General features: G+C 37.7%; 1 protein-coding gene across 2 annotated transcripts in view; it reads left to right on the forward strand.

Annotated features, from left to right (window-relative positions):
- Positions 1-10,403, forward strand: part of LRRC7 (leucine rich repeat containing 7) — a 312,980-nt gene extending 302,577 nt beyond the window's left edge. For both annotated transcript variants that reach the window (XM_045801366.2, XM_045801367.2), the window contains one exon: positions 8,534-10,403. In XM_045801366.2, the coding sequence (XP_045657322.2) occupies positions 8,534-8,641 (108 nt within the window). In that variant the 3' untranslated portion in view covers positions 8,642-10,403. The remainder of the gene's footprint in view (positions 1-8,533) is intronic.
- Positions 10,404-16,247: the final 5,844 nt, after the last annotated feature.

Genomic DNA, 16,247 nt, shown 5'->3' on the forward strand with positions numbered 1-16,247 from the left:
CTTCCAGTCTGTCTTCTTTTAAGAGCAAGTGCTCTACCCAACAGAGACCAACGTGGCTGCACGAGCCCCCTGAAAATGAGAGATTAATTTTGCAGTTCTGTTCATTTTCACTTTCTATTTCTTTTAAAAGAAATAAAGTATAGCTTGTCAGGGAGTTGCTTTGCAAACCAAGGTAGGGAATTCATTTGTTAGAGATGTTCATTCACCATATTTGATAAGAAGAAAACAGGCATTCTAAAATCAGAGCAGATAAATAAGTAAATGTCTTCAGGATTACTACTTACTATCAATTCCATGCCCAAATTTCTAAACAGATAATTGACAAAGTCTTTAGTTGAGTCTCTTCTAGCTTGCCATGTCTTTTCTGAGCCAGAATTCATGAAACATTCAAGCTGCAATACATGTGTGCACTTAAGATAGAAGAGAAATTCTCAGGGCGCCTGGTTGGCACAGCGGTTAAGCGTCTGCCTTCGGCTCAGGGTGTGATCCCAGCGTTATGGGATTGAGCCCCACATCAGGCTCCTCCGCTATGAGCCTGCTTCTTCCTCTCCCACTCTCCCTGCTTGTGTTCCCTCTCTCGCTGGCTGTCTCTGTCGAATAAATAAATAAAATCTTTAAAAAAAAAAAAGATAGAAGAGAAATTCTTATCTATGTTTAATTCTATGAAGATTTTTTTTAATACTGCAGTAAAAGCCATTAAGACTTCAAACTTTCTCACGTTTAAAAAGTGCAATGTAGGGGCGCCTGGGTGGCACAGTGGTTAAGCGTCTGCCTTCGGCTCAGGGCGTGATCCCGGCGTTATGGGATCGAGCCCCACATCAGGCTCCTCCACTATGAGCCTGCTTCTTCCTCTCCCACTCCCCTGCTTGTGTTCCCTCTCTCACTGGCTGTCTCTATCCTGTCGAATAAATAAATAAAATCTTTAAAAAAAAAGTGCAATGTAAATTTTTCATGGGAACTTTCCACGAATTTAAGATCTGTAGTTCAGATTTTTGATAGAAAGGAAAATTTTTCAAATGAGTTGGCATAAAGTCAATGTTATATTGATTATGCAGTGTATTCAGCTCCAAATAAATGCTAGTATTTAACGAGAGTACTCTGCCAGATTAAAACTCTGAATTCCAGGTAGCTAATGTGAAACATAATTATGATTATTTAAGATTCCCACTGTTCCTCATAATGTCTGGCTGTCGGGATCAAACACCATGAAGGCTTGCCCTTGTAGCTCTAATATGGTTGCTGTATTTTTTAGCTTTCCCTCATTCCAAGAGCTATAGGCTTTCAAAGATGTTAACGTACTAATGTATATCCAGTGTACAAAATACATCTGTACGGCCCTTATGTTTGTCCCTGAGGGTGAATTTCAGTCAACCAAAAATCACACACCTGAGTCCCTCATCCCATCTCTTTTTTGGATTCTGAAAGAGCCATTCTGTCCTTCTTATTGGATAATACCACCAACCTTGTGCCCAAGCCTTCTTAGCAACTAGTTTTTAAATTTAGAACTTTGAATAATAAGGATACAAGAAAATTCCTGGGAGAATTACAGCATGCTCTGGAGAAGTTCTGTAGTATAAACATCTGTAATTTCTCCATTTAACAAAACATTTACCAGAAGGAAATCCAAGGTAAATCTTGCAAGGAACAAAAGGATGAAATCCTGAAACCAAGTAGGCTTTACAGTACATTGATGAGCCATAATTGCAAAGCTGTACTTTTTGTTGTAATTGTGAATATGATTTTCATTAACCCTCCATCTTTCCATGTCTAAATCATGCAAAGGGACAATTAAAAAACATTTTATGGCACCGATATCAAGTGGAATTTTAAAAAGGCAGGATATCTTCTAGAAACAATTTCAAGATTATCCAGTAAAATGTTCCTTTATACTTTCAAATCAGCTAAAGCCAGAAACCCATTAATTATATATTCTCAAAGCACAAAATTTTCAGAATATCTTTTCTGTCCTGAATTTTTTTCTTCTTAATTTCATTTTAACTTGATAAGTCATTTCATTTATTTCTAATTTTTCTTTAAATTGCTATTTCCTCTGAAGTGCACATTTATTATAATAAACTGTGTTTACATAAAACATGTGTGTGACCAACTTTGACGATGTATTTTAAAATTTCTTTAATTTAGCATTGACTCTTCAAATCATCTTTTGCACTTATAATATTCATATATTCAAAATATCAAATGCACAAATGTAGATTATATGTATTTACTTTTTTTTATTTTTTAAAGATTTTATTTATTTATTTATTTATTTGAGAGAGAGAGAGCATGCGAGCAGGGACAGAGGGAGAGGGAGAAGCAGACTCCCCATTGAACAGGGAGCCTGACTCGGGGTTCAATCCCAGGACCCTGGGATCACGACCCGAGCCGAAGGCAGACACTTAACTGAGTCACCCAGGCGCCCCTGCGTTTACTTTTCCAAGCATCATTGGATTTATACCCTGCAATCAATCAATACTGCCTAGTAGTGGCCTTTACTTCCTCAGCTCTTTTTCTATTCACACACATAAGACAACCACAAAACATTGCTAGCTGAAATACTACGATTCTTCTCATATTCATTTAATTGGAAAAGCCCTACACAAACAAAGTAACATAATTTTCTGACTTCTTGTCTGAACTGCCCAAGATGTTAGCCAGATAGCCAAATTCATTTTAACAATATAAATTCCCTTAGTTCGTCGGTCCTAACAGTGGAAGGAGAAGGTTCTCTCAAACTGAGATTCTCTATCCTTTCATTCAAACACCCCTTCCGACCCCTTCTGTCATTGTTTCCACCTGCATCAGGCCTAACCCAATGTTCCATGTCAAGAAATGGCTCAATTCATGTTAAAAATTGACTTTATTTAATGACCCTAAAACATTCATTAACAACCTCACAATATCCAATGAAATGAATTATTTCAAGTTACTGAGTTGACTACTGTACCATAAATTCCCACCTATTCACTAGCTCTGTTAGCCTGCCTATCTCATGTGCTATCTCCAATCCTCACATTTGCATCTTAAAAATAAAAAAAAAAATAGGCTTAACTAAACAAGAAAAAGAAAGTCCCTTGCTCTGACATTTTGTCTTTCTATTCTTGTGACTTAATGAAAATTCAAAAAAGTAATAGTGAAGTAATATTAATGGTAGTGGGTAGCATTTGATTGGTTTATAGTGTGCCAGGCCTAAACACTTGACATACATTAACCCATTTAATCTTTAAAAAACTTTCTAAGATAATGTGCTTTCTGATCTTTCAGAGTTCTCCTGCTGTTTTGAAGACATTCCTAGGCAGTCCCTAGTTGTGGCATTTTAAATAGGCCTCTTGAGGTTTCCAAAAGCTCTGGTTTTTAGATCCAGAATATTTCTGGGGACTAAAATTACAGGTAGAGTCCCAATGTTTATTTGATCTACATTATCAGCCTGCATATCTCCTTCTGGGGAAATCAGCTCTGCACTTGAGTTTCCAACCGTATAACTCTCGTTTGTCACTTACAAAGCATGAAACTAAAAGCTGATGGTGTAAAGGGATATTAAAAGCTAGTTTATAAGGGGGATCTTTCTAGCCTTGAATGAGAGCTCAGATGGTGGTTTGGAACATCTTGAAGACTGTTTTATTGGAAACAGACCCAGACACAAGGCCAGACTTCAGCTGGCTATGCCTTTTCCCTGCTTTTTTCCTCTTTGCTGCAGAATGCTAGGGTTCATTGGGGCCTTTGGAAAAGATTTGATTCTCTTGGATTTCCTGATACTTTTGTGAGCACAGTACCTTGATCCCCTTCCTGACGACTCTTCCCAGTTATCCTTCTGCCGGGATCTCCCAGGAGCCCTGCTGTCCTGTTCTCTCCCCTCCGTGCTTCGGTCCCGTGAGGATCCCTGTTCTTCAGTTCTGCCACTGAGCTCGAGCCAGCTGTCTGCCATCCTCCTGCAGGAAGGCTTAGGCTCTGCTTCACCTTCCCCTCCCTTACTTCAGACAGATTTTCCTAGACGCCCAAGGCAACAGCAAACACTATCTTTCAGCTTTGCTCTACATGTCCCAAGCTGCAACCTCATCCTGCTCTCCTAGTTAGATTTCCCTTCTTTCACAATGCTCCCTTTTAAATTTATTTTCTGATAAATCTCTCAGTATTCCATGCGGTGAACACCAAATGGCAGTAAGACCTAACCTCCGTCGCTAATGCTGCCACCGTGACCTCCTTCCTGAACTCGTCTCTTGTCTCTAAATATATGATCAACATTTCCCTTGCATGCATTGCCATGGCCTCAAACCCCCTTGTCTTCCTAACTCAGCTATTCCTTCGTTGCCATTTTCCGTTAGTGGTGTCACAATCTGATTCTTGTCTGTTTCTTCTATCCTGGTTCAACTAAATACCAAATTTATAGATTCTACCCGAAAAGTTTTCTCCTTTTTTAATCCCTTTCCTCTCAAGTTTCCTGGCACTGTCCTAGCGGATAGCCTGACTTAGTCTTTCCACTTCTGAGAGAGAAAGCTCGCATATGGCTACAAGAACCCAATTAAGCCAGAGTTAACACTATAATAAGAATGAGAGGTTCAGCATTTCTGGAGATGCTAATTTAGGACTAAATGTTATTTCTACCAGTATTTTTGGAATGACTTAAGTTAATCTTGATAGGAATCTGAATGAGAATTAAGGTTTTGAAAGCACTGTAAAGAACAAATTATGTCAGGAGGCAGCAGAGCAAAACAGTTTTAAGGGGAACATGTTCATTATTTTATCATAATCAATGAAATGTCAGTTCAGATCAATGGAAGCAATCATGGTCATATTATTTCAGTGAAGTATTGAGAGAAATAATAAGAATGAATATTATGGTATTGGATCATTCAGCCCTGGATGTGTGGCCTCAGTCTGGTAGCTGGGCCTCTCTGCGGTGTACCTCTTTCACTTACTAAATAACAGGGTTAGCCTAGATCATGCTTGCTCTCTCATTCTCTCACTTTCTTATTACCTCTTTCTATCGCTTCAGAAAAGTTCTGTTTAAATATTTCACATATTGGGCTATCCCTCTTCGTTTTGAAGAAAAGAATCTATAAACTAACCCCCTCTCCTATCAAGCCCCCCGCATTAGCTTATTTTTATGGCTGTTTCCTCTGCTAAAGCCTAGGGTCTAAGTTCACTGATATTTTTAAATTCTCACAACAATGATTGCATACCTAGGTCATCTTAAAACTCTTTCCCCTACATGGATCATTGAAGAATTTACTTGAAATAGCCAACTGTTCACACGTCTAGGGCTGGAGGAGACTGCAGGCTTGAGCAAGACAAGGATTGTGGCCCTTCGCTAATCACACTCTTGCCAGGTGTGAGTACAGGGGAAACTCACCAGGTGTGAGTACGGGGGAAACTCTTCTTATTTACTTCAGAGAAAATAGATTCCATGAAAATTTTCCATCTTCCCTTTTCCTTCCACTGAGCTACCCTAGAACTTTATTTATCCCCTCTGATGTTAATTCAATTCAGCAATTGTTGAGTGCCTACGACAGGGAAGGCATTTTCTACATTAATTATGTCCATGGCTAAATTACCCCTTCTGGATGGTCACCTCTTTGATGGGATCCTTCCCTGTCTCATCTCTTTCTTACTCCTATCCCCAGTGCCACGCACAATGCCTTGGGCACAGTTAATACATAACAGACATTTTTTATTAAGAAAATGAAAGAAAAGGTGGAAATGGAACACCCTTTTTTGAAGACCTTTTGATAAAAGTATCATTCAAAATTAACAGTTATGATTAATTTGCTGTCTGGGTTCTGTGCCGTTTATGCTCTTAAGATTGATATTATTTTGATAATTGATATTTGGCAGTTCCTAAAACCAGGAATGGTGAGGTCTAATGATGGACAATATACCATTCATGGCCTCCAAACCCTAGAGCATTCCTTTTCCCTAAAACACTAAGATACTGAAATTTCAAACAATTCCCTGAAAATTCTTGGTGGGTTGTGTGTTCATTACAATTCTAGATTTTGAGTCTTCTGATAGAGAAATCAGAGCAGTTGCAAAGTTATTATTAAGGACATTCAAGAACTCCATTATTAAAGTTAAATTTAGGAGCACCTGGCTGGCTCAGTCAGAAGAGCATGCAACTCTTGATCTCAGGGTTGTGAGTTCCAGCCCCACACTGGGCATCAAACTTACTTAAAATAAGTAAATAAATAAATAAATAAATAAATAAATAAATAAATAAAGTTAAATTTAATTCACAATTCAAGTATGTCTTTTGAACAAATTGAAGACATTAATGTAGTTAGTATATTCCTCAAAAATACAGTGGAAAAAGCATACATTTCACCCAAGTTTGCTATTTTCCTAATGTCGGATACAGATTGAGAATCAAAAGAAGAATGTACCATATGCTGTGTTCTCTATCCCACATCATCATCTGACCAGAAATAACATCACATGGAACCCAATTGTCTGGTTTCAGCTACAACTTAAGCAAGAAATTTGGGCTGTGGAACAAACCCAAAGTTCTACCCAACTACTGTTTCCTGCCACTGAAACACCCAATGCCAACTTTGATAGGCATTTCCATTAATTAAATGTTATTATATATATTAAAGAATATAGATATATATGGAGAGAGAGGAGGAGGGAGGGCGAGAGAGAGAAGGAGATTCTTCAATTCAAAACCAATTTATGGGGCGCCTGGGTAGCGCAGTCGTTAAAGCGTCTGCCTTCGGCTCAGGGCGTGATCCTGGTGATCCGGGATCGAGTCCCACATCAGGCTCTTCCGCTATGAGCCTGCTTCTTCCTCTCCCACTCCCCCTGCTGTGTTCCCTCTCTCGCTGGCTGTCTCTCTGTCACATAAATAAATAAAATCTTTAAAAAAAAACAAAACAAAACAAAACCAATTTATACTTACAGTTATATGGGCTTTCATGGATTTACATTTCTGTGTCCTAGTATGTTCCTTGTTAGATGTACTGTGGTTTAAGAAATACAATATTTTAGGACCTTCTTTTTTTATTGTATCATTAGCCAACCAATTTCAACAAACTAGTGATAAAATACAATGTGTAAGATGACTTTCATCAATGTTACAAAGGCTATACAGTACTGTGATCTGCTGTTTTAAATTTTAAAAAGCCAAAGGCAGTGACATGTCTTGAGTGGTTATTTGAAATATTAATCATATTTTAAGAAAGCATTCAAAAAGTAAAACAACAAAGGCACTGGGTTCCCAAAATTAGTATCAGTCAATTGAAAACTGAAAACAGCAGCTGATTAACCGGCTCTATTATCTGTCCTTTGCCAAGTAGTCAATTTGGCCGGCTCTTCCGCATCAAGTGAGTCCCAGATGCAAGGAGACAGTTAGTCATTAGAGTTCCAAGAATTATTCCTACCAAGTTTCAGGAGAGTTATGTTTTCTTTGGGCCTTAATGACTGTGAAGGTTTATGGGATCCACTTCTTTTTATATTAATAGTAAAAATTATTCCAATCAAGAGAATCTCTAATTTACTGTAGAAAAAATGAGCACTCACAACAGAGAAGCATGTGAAATGTCAAATAATAACAAGGCGAATCCCAAAATTGTAACCTTAGGCAATTATGTTTAAAATGGATTTTGAATACATAGACTGATGATTCTTAACTAGAAGATGGCAGGCATTTTCACTATTACTAATATCATTGTGCTTTACCTCAGAGGAATAGATCTCTTAGGTATATTGGATGCCATTGAGAACCACGGGTATAAATAATGAATATACTTGCATTTAGCAAAGGGAAGTAAAAATGGTTTCTTTAATATAAAAATGTAGGGGCGCCTGGGTGGCTCAGTCAGTTAAGCATCTGCCTTTGGCTCAGGTCGTGATGCCAGGGTCCTGGGATCGAGTCCTGCATTGGGCTCCCTGCACAGCAGGGAGCTTGCTTCTTCCTCTGCCCCTCCCCTTGCTCATGTTTTCTCTCTCTCCTTGTCTCTCACTCTCCCCCAAATAAATACATAAAATCTTTAAAAAAAAGAACATAAAAAAATACAAAAAATGTATAAACTAAGAACTTTTCAGTGAGTGAAAGTAAGATCTAATAAGACTATAAGTGTGCAGTCGTGTGTGCCAAGAGTGAAATATTTGACCTTGCTGATGGGATTATTCTTTCAGTAATTATATAGCAAGTAAGCAATGGTCCTGTGGACACTTCCAAAACATCTCAACTAAGTACCTGCAAAAACAAAACAAATCAAAAGAACAACCACAGAACAGCTACCATATTTCAAATGTATCTATCTGTTATTCACCAGGATATCTCTGATTCATACAGTGGCTAGGACAGTCTTAGATAGGAAATACTAGAGGCTTGTTAAATATTCGTTGAATTAATAAACTGAATCAAAGCTGGGTGAAATTAATTAGTTGTTTCCATAGTTACAATTCTGTTGTGAATTTTAAAAACTGGTAGCTTTTGGTTGCTCAATATTCCCTTGAATCTTATAGTTAGAAACAGTGGTGAGGTGACAAACAAGTATCTTGCATTGATTTCCCTGTTTTATTTCTGTGTTTACAGGCAAATGGACATAGTTTTGTACATATGGAACATGAAAAAGCTGTATTACTACTGAAGAGTTTCCAGAACACAGTAGACCTAGTTATTCAACGTGAGCTTACTGTCTAAATATTTTTTATAAATAGTGAAGATACGTCTAGCCAGACCTAATGTTCAAAAATAAATTTATACATAGAAACAAATTTTGCCAATTGCTGGACCAATGGCAAACATTAGTGCCAAATGTCTAATACTATATGTTAGCACTGATCATCCTTAAAGATGTTAACTATATAAATATGATGTTCATGTGGTTCTGTATTAGTTTTAATTGTCAGCCTCTGGCTGTGCATTGGTGCAGTTTTGTTTTTGTTTTTGTTTTGTTTTTTTAATCAAATAAGTTTCTTCTCGAAGTGGATTTCATATAATTTCGGAGCACGGAAGCACATTCAAGCTCTTTACGAATTCTGCTCTCCATCAGAAACACTGCCTCAAAGTTGTATATGCCTTTATATAGAAAATACAAATATAAAGAATTGTAATTCCCATAAAATATTTCTAGCACAGGTATATGTTGGCATATATACAAAAAGAATATAGAGAAAAACAATATTTTCATAAACTAAACATCTCGGATTGAGAAAGAAACTATATCTTAAAATAAGACTTTACTATATTGAATCTTTTTCAATAAAAAATTACATGATAATGCCTTATGAAAGTAACTGTACATATGGTATAAAGTGTTTATATTTGGTTCCATATTCATTTGCTAAATTCTCATAACGCGGAGTGAAATATTTCATAAATTAGCCATTTATCTCTGGGACCGGAATAAAAATAGGACAAACTAATTTGTTCAATGCCTTTAGCTAATTACAATACACACAGAGTTAAGAAACAGACTAAAGGTCATTATAGATAAATCTTTTTCACCACAAATTTAAGCAGTGAATGATGGGTGGCAGGAAAGTTATTGCTTTATTTCTTTCAAGTTTATGTTGATTATAAACTGTAGCCCTGTGATTTCTTTACTTGTAAATGTGGAATTTATTTGTGTGTTGCTTTATCTAATTTGCTACTTTTAAATAATTTAAAATGAGTTTTGGAGATTGATAAAATTTATCATTAAGAAAGACCATTGTTAGAAAGTTATGGTGGATGATTTAAAAACTTTGGTATTTAAATATGAAACTTCAAATATAATTTCTCAGAGCTGTGGTCTACCTGTATTATTAATTTCAGTGCCTGTTTTTGTGGGCAAAAATAGAGAAAATACTTTTTTTCCAAAAATGTTTCAAAGTATAAAATCCTGGGTCCTGTCTTACTGAGAGAAAGACAAGCATAGTTAATAGAGAATTCGTTATTTTTACATTAGAATTGTTTTCCTCTATAAATGATCAAAATTCATTTTATAATCCTTTAAAAATACTTCTTTTATACATTAGTCATTAATATGATTAAAATATTAATTTCAAAGTCCAGAATAATTTCCCAGAGTTGGTTGTATGCATGCTTTCTCATATTTCCACATAGCTCTTTATATATATAATGGATTTAGTTTACATGCTAGTGTTTCAAGTATTCTATTAGGATTTTCACGATAGTATCATGTATTGATGTCACCAAAGCTCTGAGAGTAATATTTGTAAGTTAACTGTTTTATGGGGACATTGAAAATACTGTATTTTTGTAGGGTCTATTAAAATGAGTGTCACTTATTAGAAGTACAGTGGTATTTTTTGGCAATAGAATTTGTCACTTGAAGGCAAATGATACTTCACTTTACAGATGATGCACTAATTTTGATGTTGCTTTATGTCAGGTGACATTATACCATGATTTTATAGGGTTTGACATTCAGCAATGATTAAATGATTGGCCTATTTAATATGTTTCCCAGAAGTAACTTTTAAATGCATTTTAATATATTGACAGTTTCTGATGAGAAATGTCTTTCAGAGCCTAATTTTCTTTGTCAAAAACTCACACCAAACCATGGTGCCACCGTTTCCAGCTGCTATTCCAGGATGACCATCATTAATCAAGATCGAGGCCCCCACAGGCCACACAAGATCACTTAAAGGAAAAACAAACTCCTGGGTGTAGTTTGGTTGGCAATGAAGCATCTCAACTCATCCCATCAGTTTTGTTTTATCTTTTATGGGAGACGTGGAAGAAGAGCCAGATAGAGGACTGCCCAAGTCTCTTTTCTTATGTCAGGTTTCCACATCAGACCCAGGGCTTCAAGAGATGCTTCTGAGGCACAAAGCTAAAGGATCATAGTAAACACCTCTTCCTGATGTGACAACATTGTCCTGGCCCAGGGTTCTCATCCTTCCTGTTCTACAGGAAATAAGGAAAAGAAAAGGGGTTCCTGACCACCTGGAAAAGAAATCTGATGTTTCAAAGCACCTCATTGTCAATTGTACTGCTGCATACTGAGAAAAGGCAGGTAATAATGAAAAGAGGCTTTTTTTTTTTTAGATTGAAAAAAATCGCTAATTACTGGAGGGGTTAAAAAAATCTAATTTATTCCATAGGTGACCAAAACCAAAAATATATTAATTTCTGAGTATTGACTTTTAGAGTAACTGGTTTTGCTACCTGAAATTAGAATCTGGTTTATGTTAGCCACCCCTCCCCACCAAAAAAAAAAAAAAAAGGTGTGTCTTTTTAAAAAAGAAAATCCGCACCAACAAAGGAGTGGAATTCATGACTCACTCCAATAGGCTTGCCTCTCGGTCTTTGATCTTTTTTTTTTTTTAAGATTTTATTTATTTATTTGACAGAGAGAGACAGCCAGTGAGAGAGGGAACACAAGCAAGGGGAGTGTGAGAGGGAGAAGCAGGCTTCCCGCCAAGCAGGGAGCCCGATGCAGGGCTCGATCCAAGGACCCTAGGATCATGACCTGAGCCCAAGGCAGACACTTAATGGCTGAGCCACCCAGGCGCCCCTTGGTCTTTGATTTTTATTGAGATCTCTCTACTGAGGAAGCGGTCTAGGTCCGGTGGATCAGTAAGACGCAATAGAGGGGATGGGAAAGATCAGGGTGGAAAGACCAAGCAGTGAACAGTATTGGTAGAGTTCCTGCAGATTTTGCAAAGCCAAATAGACATTAGTGGACAATTTTTAAAACATTTACATGACTTAAAATACGTTGCCACAAAAGCTCTCTTATGATAATTCCCATCTTCCAGACAATATAAGTCACTTTAACAAACATAGTAATTTTGAAACATAAGTGTACTTTTGACAAGGAATACTCAAAATCAGTATAACATACTAATACATCATGCTAATTTATTGCTCATTGAAACCTATAAAATATATATGTCCCGGTTAATTAAAACTGTTAATTGCATAAATATCAAACAATCTCCGTTGTTTCTGGGTCTTACATTGGATTACCACTTTCAAGATAAAAACAGTTTTAAAGAGAGGATGACAAATCAGCATTAATTTGTTTTTAATCTTAAAGATGATTGCACACATATTACTAATATAATTGCTTATTTAAAAAGTAGGACTGAAACATCTTTCAGCAAGCAAACCAAAGAGATAGTATACCCAGACAGAAGAAAATGAAGAAATTAGATTTATACATTCAAATATTAAGTGAAAAGTATGTGAATTTGCCAGAATGATTAGATGAAGGGAGCCAGAAAAACATTTTACTGTAAATCATCAAATCAAATATCTCCACCGAAATTTAAATATTTGGAAAGCATAGTGTGTTTGTCAACTTGTCTTTTCATTGGCTCTTAATGCTGTCCTCGGTCAGTTTCTGCCCCCTCTTTGGCACCCAGATGAAGAATGTCCATTCTGATGGATCTGCTGTTTTCAAGAGGCAACAATACAGCAAAACCAGATAAGCAGGCTTGCTGGTAGAGGACCACCGCTGTAAGCCTTTGGTAAATTCAATCAGACAATATGTTTGACTGATTCTTGATATACTGACCAAACAGCGGGTTTATTGAAACACTGGGTCAGTAAAAAGTTATGCAAATAATGAACTCCAAGAAGTTAAGGAGATAAGTCCTTTCTCCAGTATCAAGGAAAGCAGGGTCGAGTTTCCAGGAAAGTTCCTCTCACAGAAATTCCCAGTCTTTCTGAGGGTCAATAAAATGTTCAAACACTGGGTTGGTGATGTGCCCTGTCTTACGGTTGTAGTGACCTGATCATCTGGGAATTGGGGTGGGGGCGGTATCTTCAGACTTGAGATCACCTGCATGAACTTTTTTCCTTAGCAATACACCTGCTTTCCATTAAGAAAAGCATCCTGCCTTGGCCCAGAATATTGCCCCCATCGCTCATTAAGACCATCGCCCAGGGATACATGATAGCAAGAAAATAGAACGTGGGCTGGGGAAAAACAGACGTGCGTTCTAGGAAGCACATGGGTTACTGTGATAGGAGATCCTGGCTGTCAGCTCTCCTGTGCATCCTTCACTTCATTTGATCTAAACTATTCAGAGAATGTATTTTCTGAAAGCCCCCGCTGTACGAAACTCAAAGCAGATGAAGTTAAATTGCATAGCTATATTCTGAACCTCCTGGGGGCATTTACATTTCTTGTATGTAGAACTGACCTCTCGTCATTGCTGCTGTAGCTGCTATAGACCTGTCCCCTTCACCCCCCGTGATGTTCCAAAAGCAGTGGATGGCTGCTTCTATCCTGCGGACACAAGGATAAGAGCCCCCCTTAGAGTTCTAATTGTTTGGAGACCCTTGAGCATCTACTGATGGTTCCGGCTTCCGGTTTGGGAAGAACTTCCTTAGGTGACCAAGGAACTTGGAGTAGTAGCGTTAACCAACGTGCACAGGTGGGGCATTTTATGTCTCTGACAACAACAAACCAACCTTGTGTGCGAGGGGGAGGTGGCGATGCCTTAATAGAACCATGGTTCCACTTCTGTTTTTAAAATGTTGAATTTTGCCATATTGACGACCCTCTGTAAGCCTGTCAGCTGATTGTTACTGGGACAAGTTCCGATCTTCCTCACCTTCGACACTAACTGCAAGCGAATGGCTTGGGAACACTCTCCCAAATTGCACAAATTCTGCTTTGGAGAATTCAGAGATTTCTGATCTATGGAGGGGAAAAGTACACTCAACTCTTGATTAAAAAGAATAAATGAAAATCTAGGAATCTTGAATTCCCCTGGACTCTTAACTATGTGATTATCATAATCTTCCCTGAGAGCGGTTCTAGGGGAAATAAAGAGAGGAAAACTGAGGGGAGGGAAATAATTCATTGGTTCCAGCTTCAGAAGGTTTAGAAGCATTACTCTATCTGCTAGAGTTTCCCTAGCTGGATTTTGTGGTAGGGCAGTCAGCTCACACTTTGTAACAACCCACTGAGCATGAAGCAAGATAAGAAATGGGACTGGATGTAAGACAGGCACTGAAGAGAAGGCTGTCTCTGCAGCTGCCCTGATATCTCCCCAAATGATGCTCCAAAACACTTTTTTTTTTCTTTTTTTGGCCTATTTTTGTTAATAGCAGCACCTCAAAGAGTGGAAGATCATGAAATCCAGGCATTGTTTATGTAGAAAGCACTGAAATCCTGTGACTCTTAGTCTCATGTTGGAACCAATTATAGGCTTGACCCGAAGAAAAAGCAATGGGTCAAACTTTTACAAATATTATTTTCAAACCTAGCATAATTTTCAATGTGTGTGGGAATGAGTGTTGAGAAAAAGTTAAATAAATCATCCAATCTTTCTCTAGTTTGAAAAATATATATATATTTTTCTTTAAACTATCACTGTTGCGCAATTGTATTATTTGCACCAGGTCTTTGTTTGTTTGTTTGTTTCTTTGTTTTTCTGTCTTTAAAACAACACGAGTAAGCAGCCTACAGGCAGGTGTCTCTATACCTGGAGTAAAATATCCTAGTACAGAGACTTTTATTGTCATCAGAAAACTCCATATTTCCTCCACAGGAAAGCAATTACTATAGCTGAATCTCAGAGGATTAAGGTATGTCATTCAAAATTCTAAACATTTGGGAGCATTTTATTGAAGAATATAATGAAAACAGTAAGTACAATGTTCATAAATATTTGTTGAGCATCAACTATATACCAGGCTCTGCAAAGGATATAACATGGTCTCCTCTGCACAGAGTCTCACAATCAAGTGGAAAGATGAGAGAGCTTCCAGAAAAAAAGAGTACAAGGCAATATGGTGAGTCCCTTTGTCCCTGCCCTCAGCCCATGTATTGCAAAAGGAAGTAGCATCTTTATCTAGACAACTCTCTTCCCGGTTTGAGCATGGCTGTTCCATTGGGAGCTATAGATAGTTCTCCCCACTGGGTCTTATGGCCTTTGGGAGGCCATTATTGATGTTTACCAAGATGTAGGCAATATTTGATAGGCTAGAAGTGGCAAGAGTGGAGACTTACTGGACAAGATAAGTAGCAACCACAGTCCCTTGAATCTGTGGAAGAGAATTTTGCCAATTGGTTTGTTCTAAAGAAGACAGAAAATATAATGAAAAATGGTGTTGTTCCGCCTGGCCCAGCACTGTCTATATGCCCCTGACATGTTGGGGAAAAGCGATGGAAGTCAGTACTTTATAGTGTGGGCTGTTGGGTTGAAGAGATTCTTCTGTGTTGCATCCCCAAAGGGTTGCTCCTATGACCGTTGTCTGTTATAGACTATCAGGGAGCGTGGGAGTCCTCAAGATCCAGTATTAGAATGAGGCACTCAGAAACACGGTGAGCTGAATATTCATTCAGCCAGCTGCATTTCCTGTTTACTTACCTCACTTCCTTCAGTGGGGTGAAGGACATTTTCACTGCCTGCTGTTCCTCCCACCCCATGAAGATACTGTTTGCATGAGGTGGGATCATACGTATTTACAAATCACAGAGACCTCTTTATTCTTCCAAGGAGAGCGTGATTCCTCTGAATCTGGGAATTCCTTATTTTTTCTTCACCCTCCCTGTGCATAATCAGTGTTTTTGACACTTAGAAATCCTTAACTTTCCCTGAGTATTCCCTGTGCTTTTCAACCTCAGCCTTTGCCCACACTGGTCCCTCCCCTGTAATGTCTTCCTTTCTCCATTCCCTTTCTAAATTATCAAAATTAGATGCAGCCTTCAGAGTCCAGCTCAAGCATCACCACCACTATAAAACTTCTCCTAATCTTAACTGGAAGAAATTTCTCTTATGATAATACAGTCATATTAATTTTTGGTATATTTTATAGTACTTATCACATTCCACCTAAGGTCACAGCTATTTGGTATTTGTGCTTTCTCTCCTATCAACGATACACTCCTTAAGAAGATCAGACAATACTTCAAAGATGCATTCTATATAGAAGAGCTTCCAGAGGGCACATCTGGTTTTGCTCACCATGTATCATTAGTACCTGTCATAGTAGGTGCTCAATAAATGTTTACACAGTGATTAAATCATGGCAGGCCTGCCACATAAACACAATAAATATTGAATTAAATAGGAAGTTGGTGTCCAGTTTGCACAATCTTAAACCATAGACTTTTCACTTTTTCAGTTCATTCACCATGCCTGGTTTTTTGTTTTTGTTTTTATTTGCTCTTTTTTTTTTTTTAATTCTCCCTTTTTATCAAGACCTTTTAGGCTCTTCTGCTATGTGTCAGCAATTGTGTTTAATTTCTCATTTATGTGTTCTAAGGACCTTAACACGGTCCAAAAAGTTTAAGAAGTGGCTTTTGTTCACTGAATTGGAATATATAACATCT

The sequence above is a fragment of the Ursus americanus genome, chromosome 12, assembly GCF_024610735.1.
Source record: "Ursus americanus isolate L20-20 chromosome 12, mUrsAme1.1.p, whole genome shotgun sequence".
NCBI classification, from domain to species: domain Eukaryota; kingdom Metazoa; phylum Chordata; class Mammalia; order Carnivora; family Ursidae; genus Ursus; species Ursus americanus.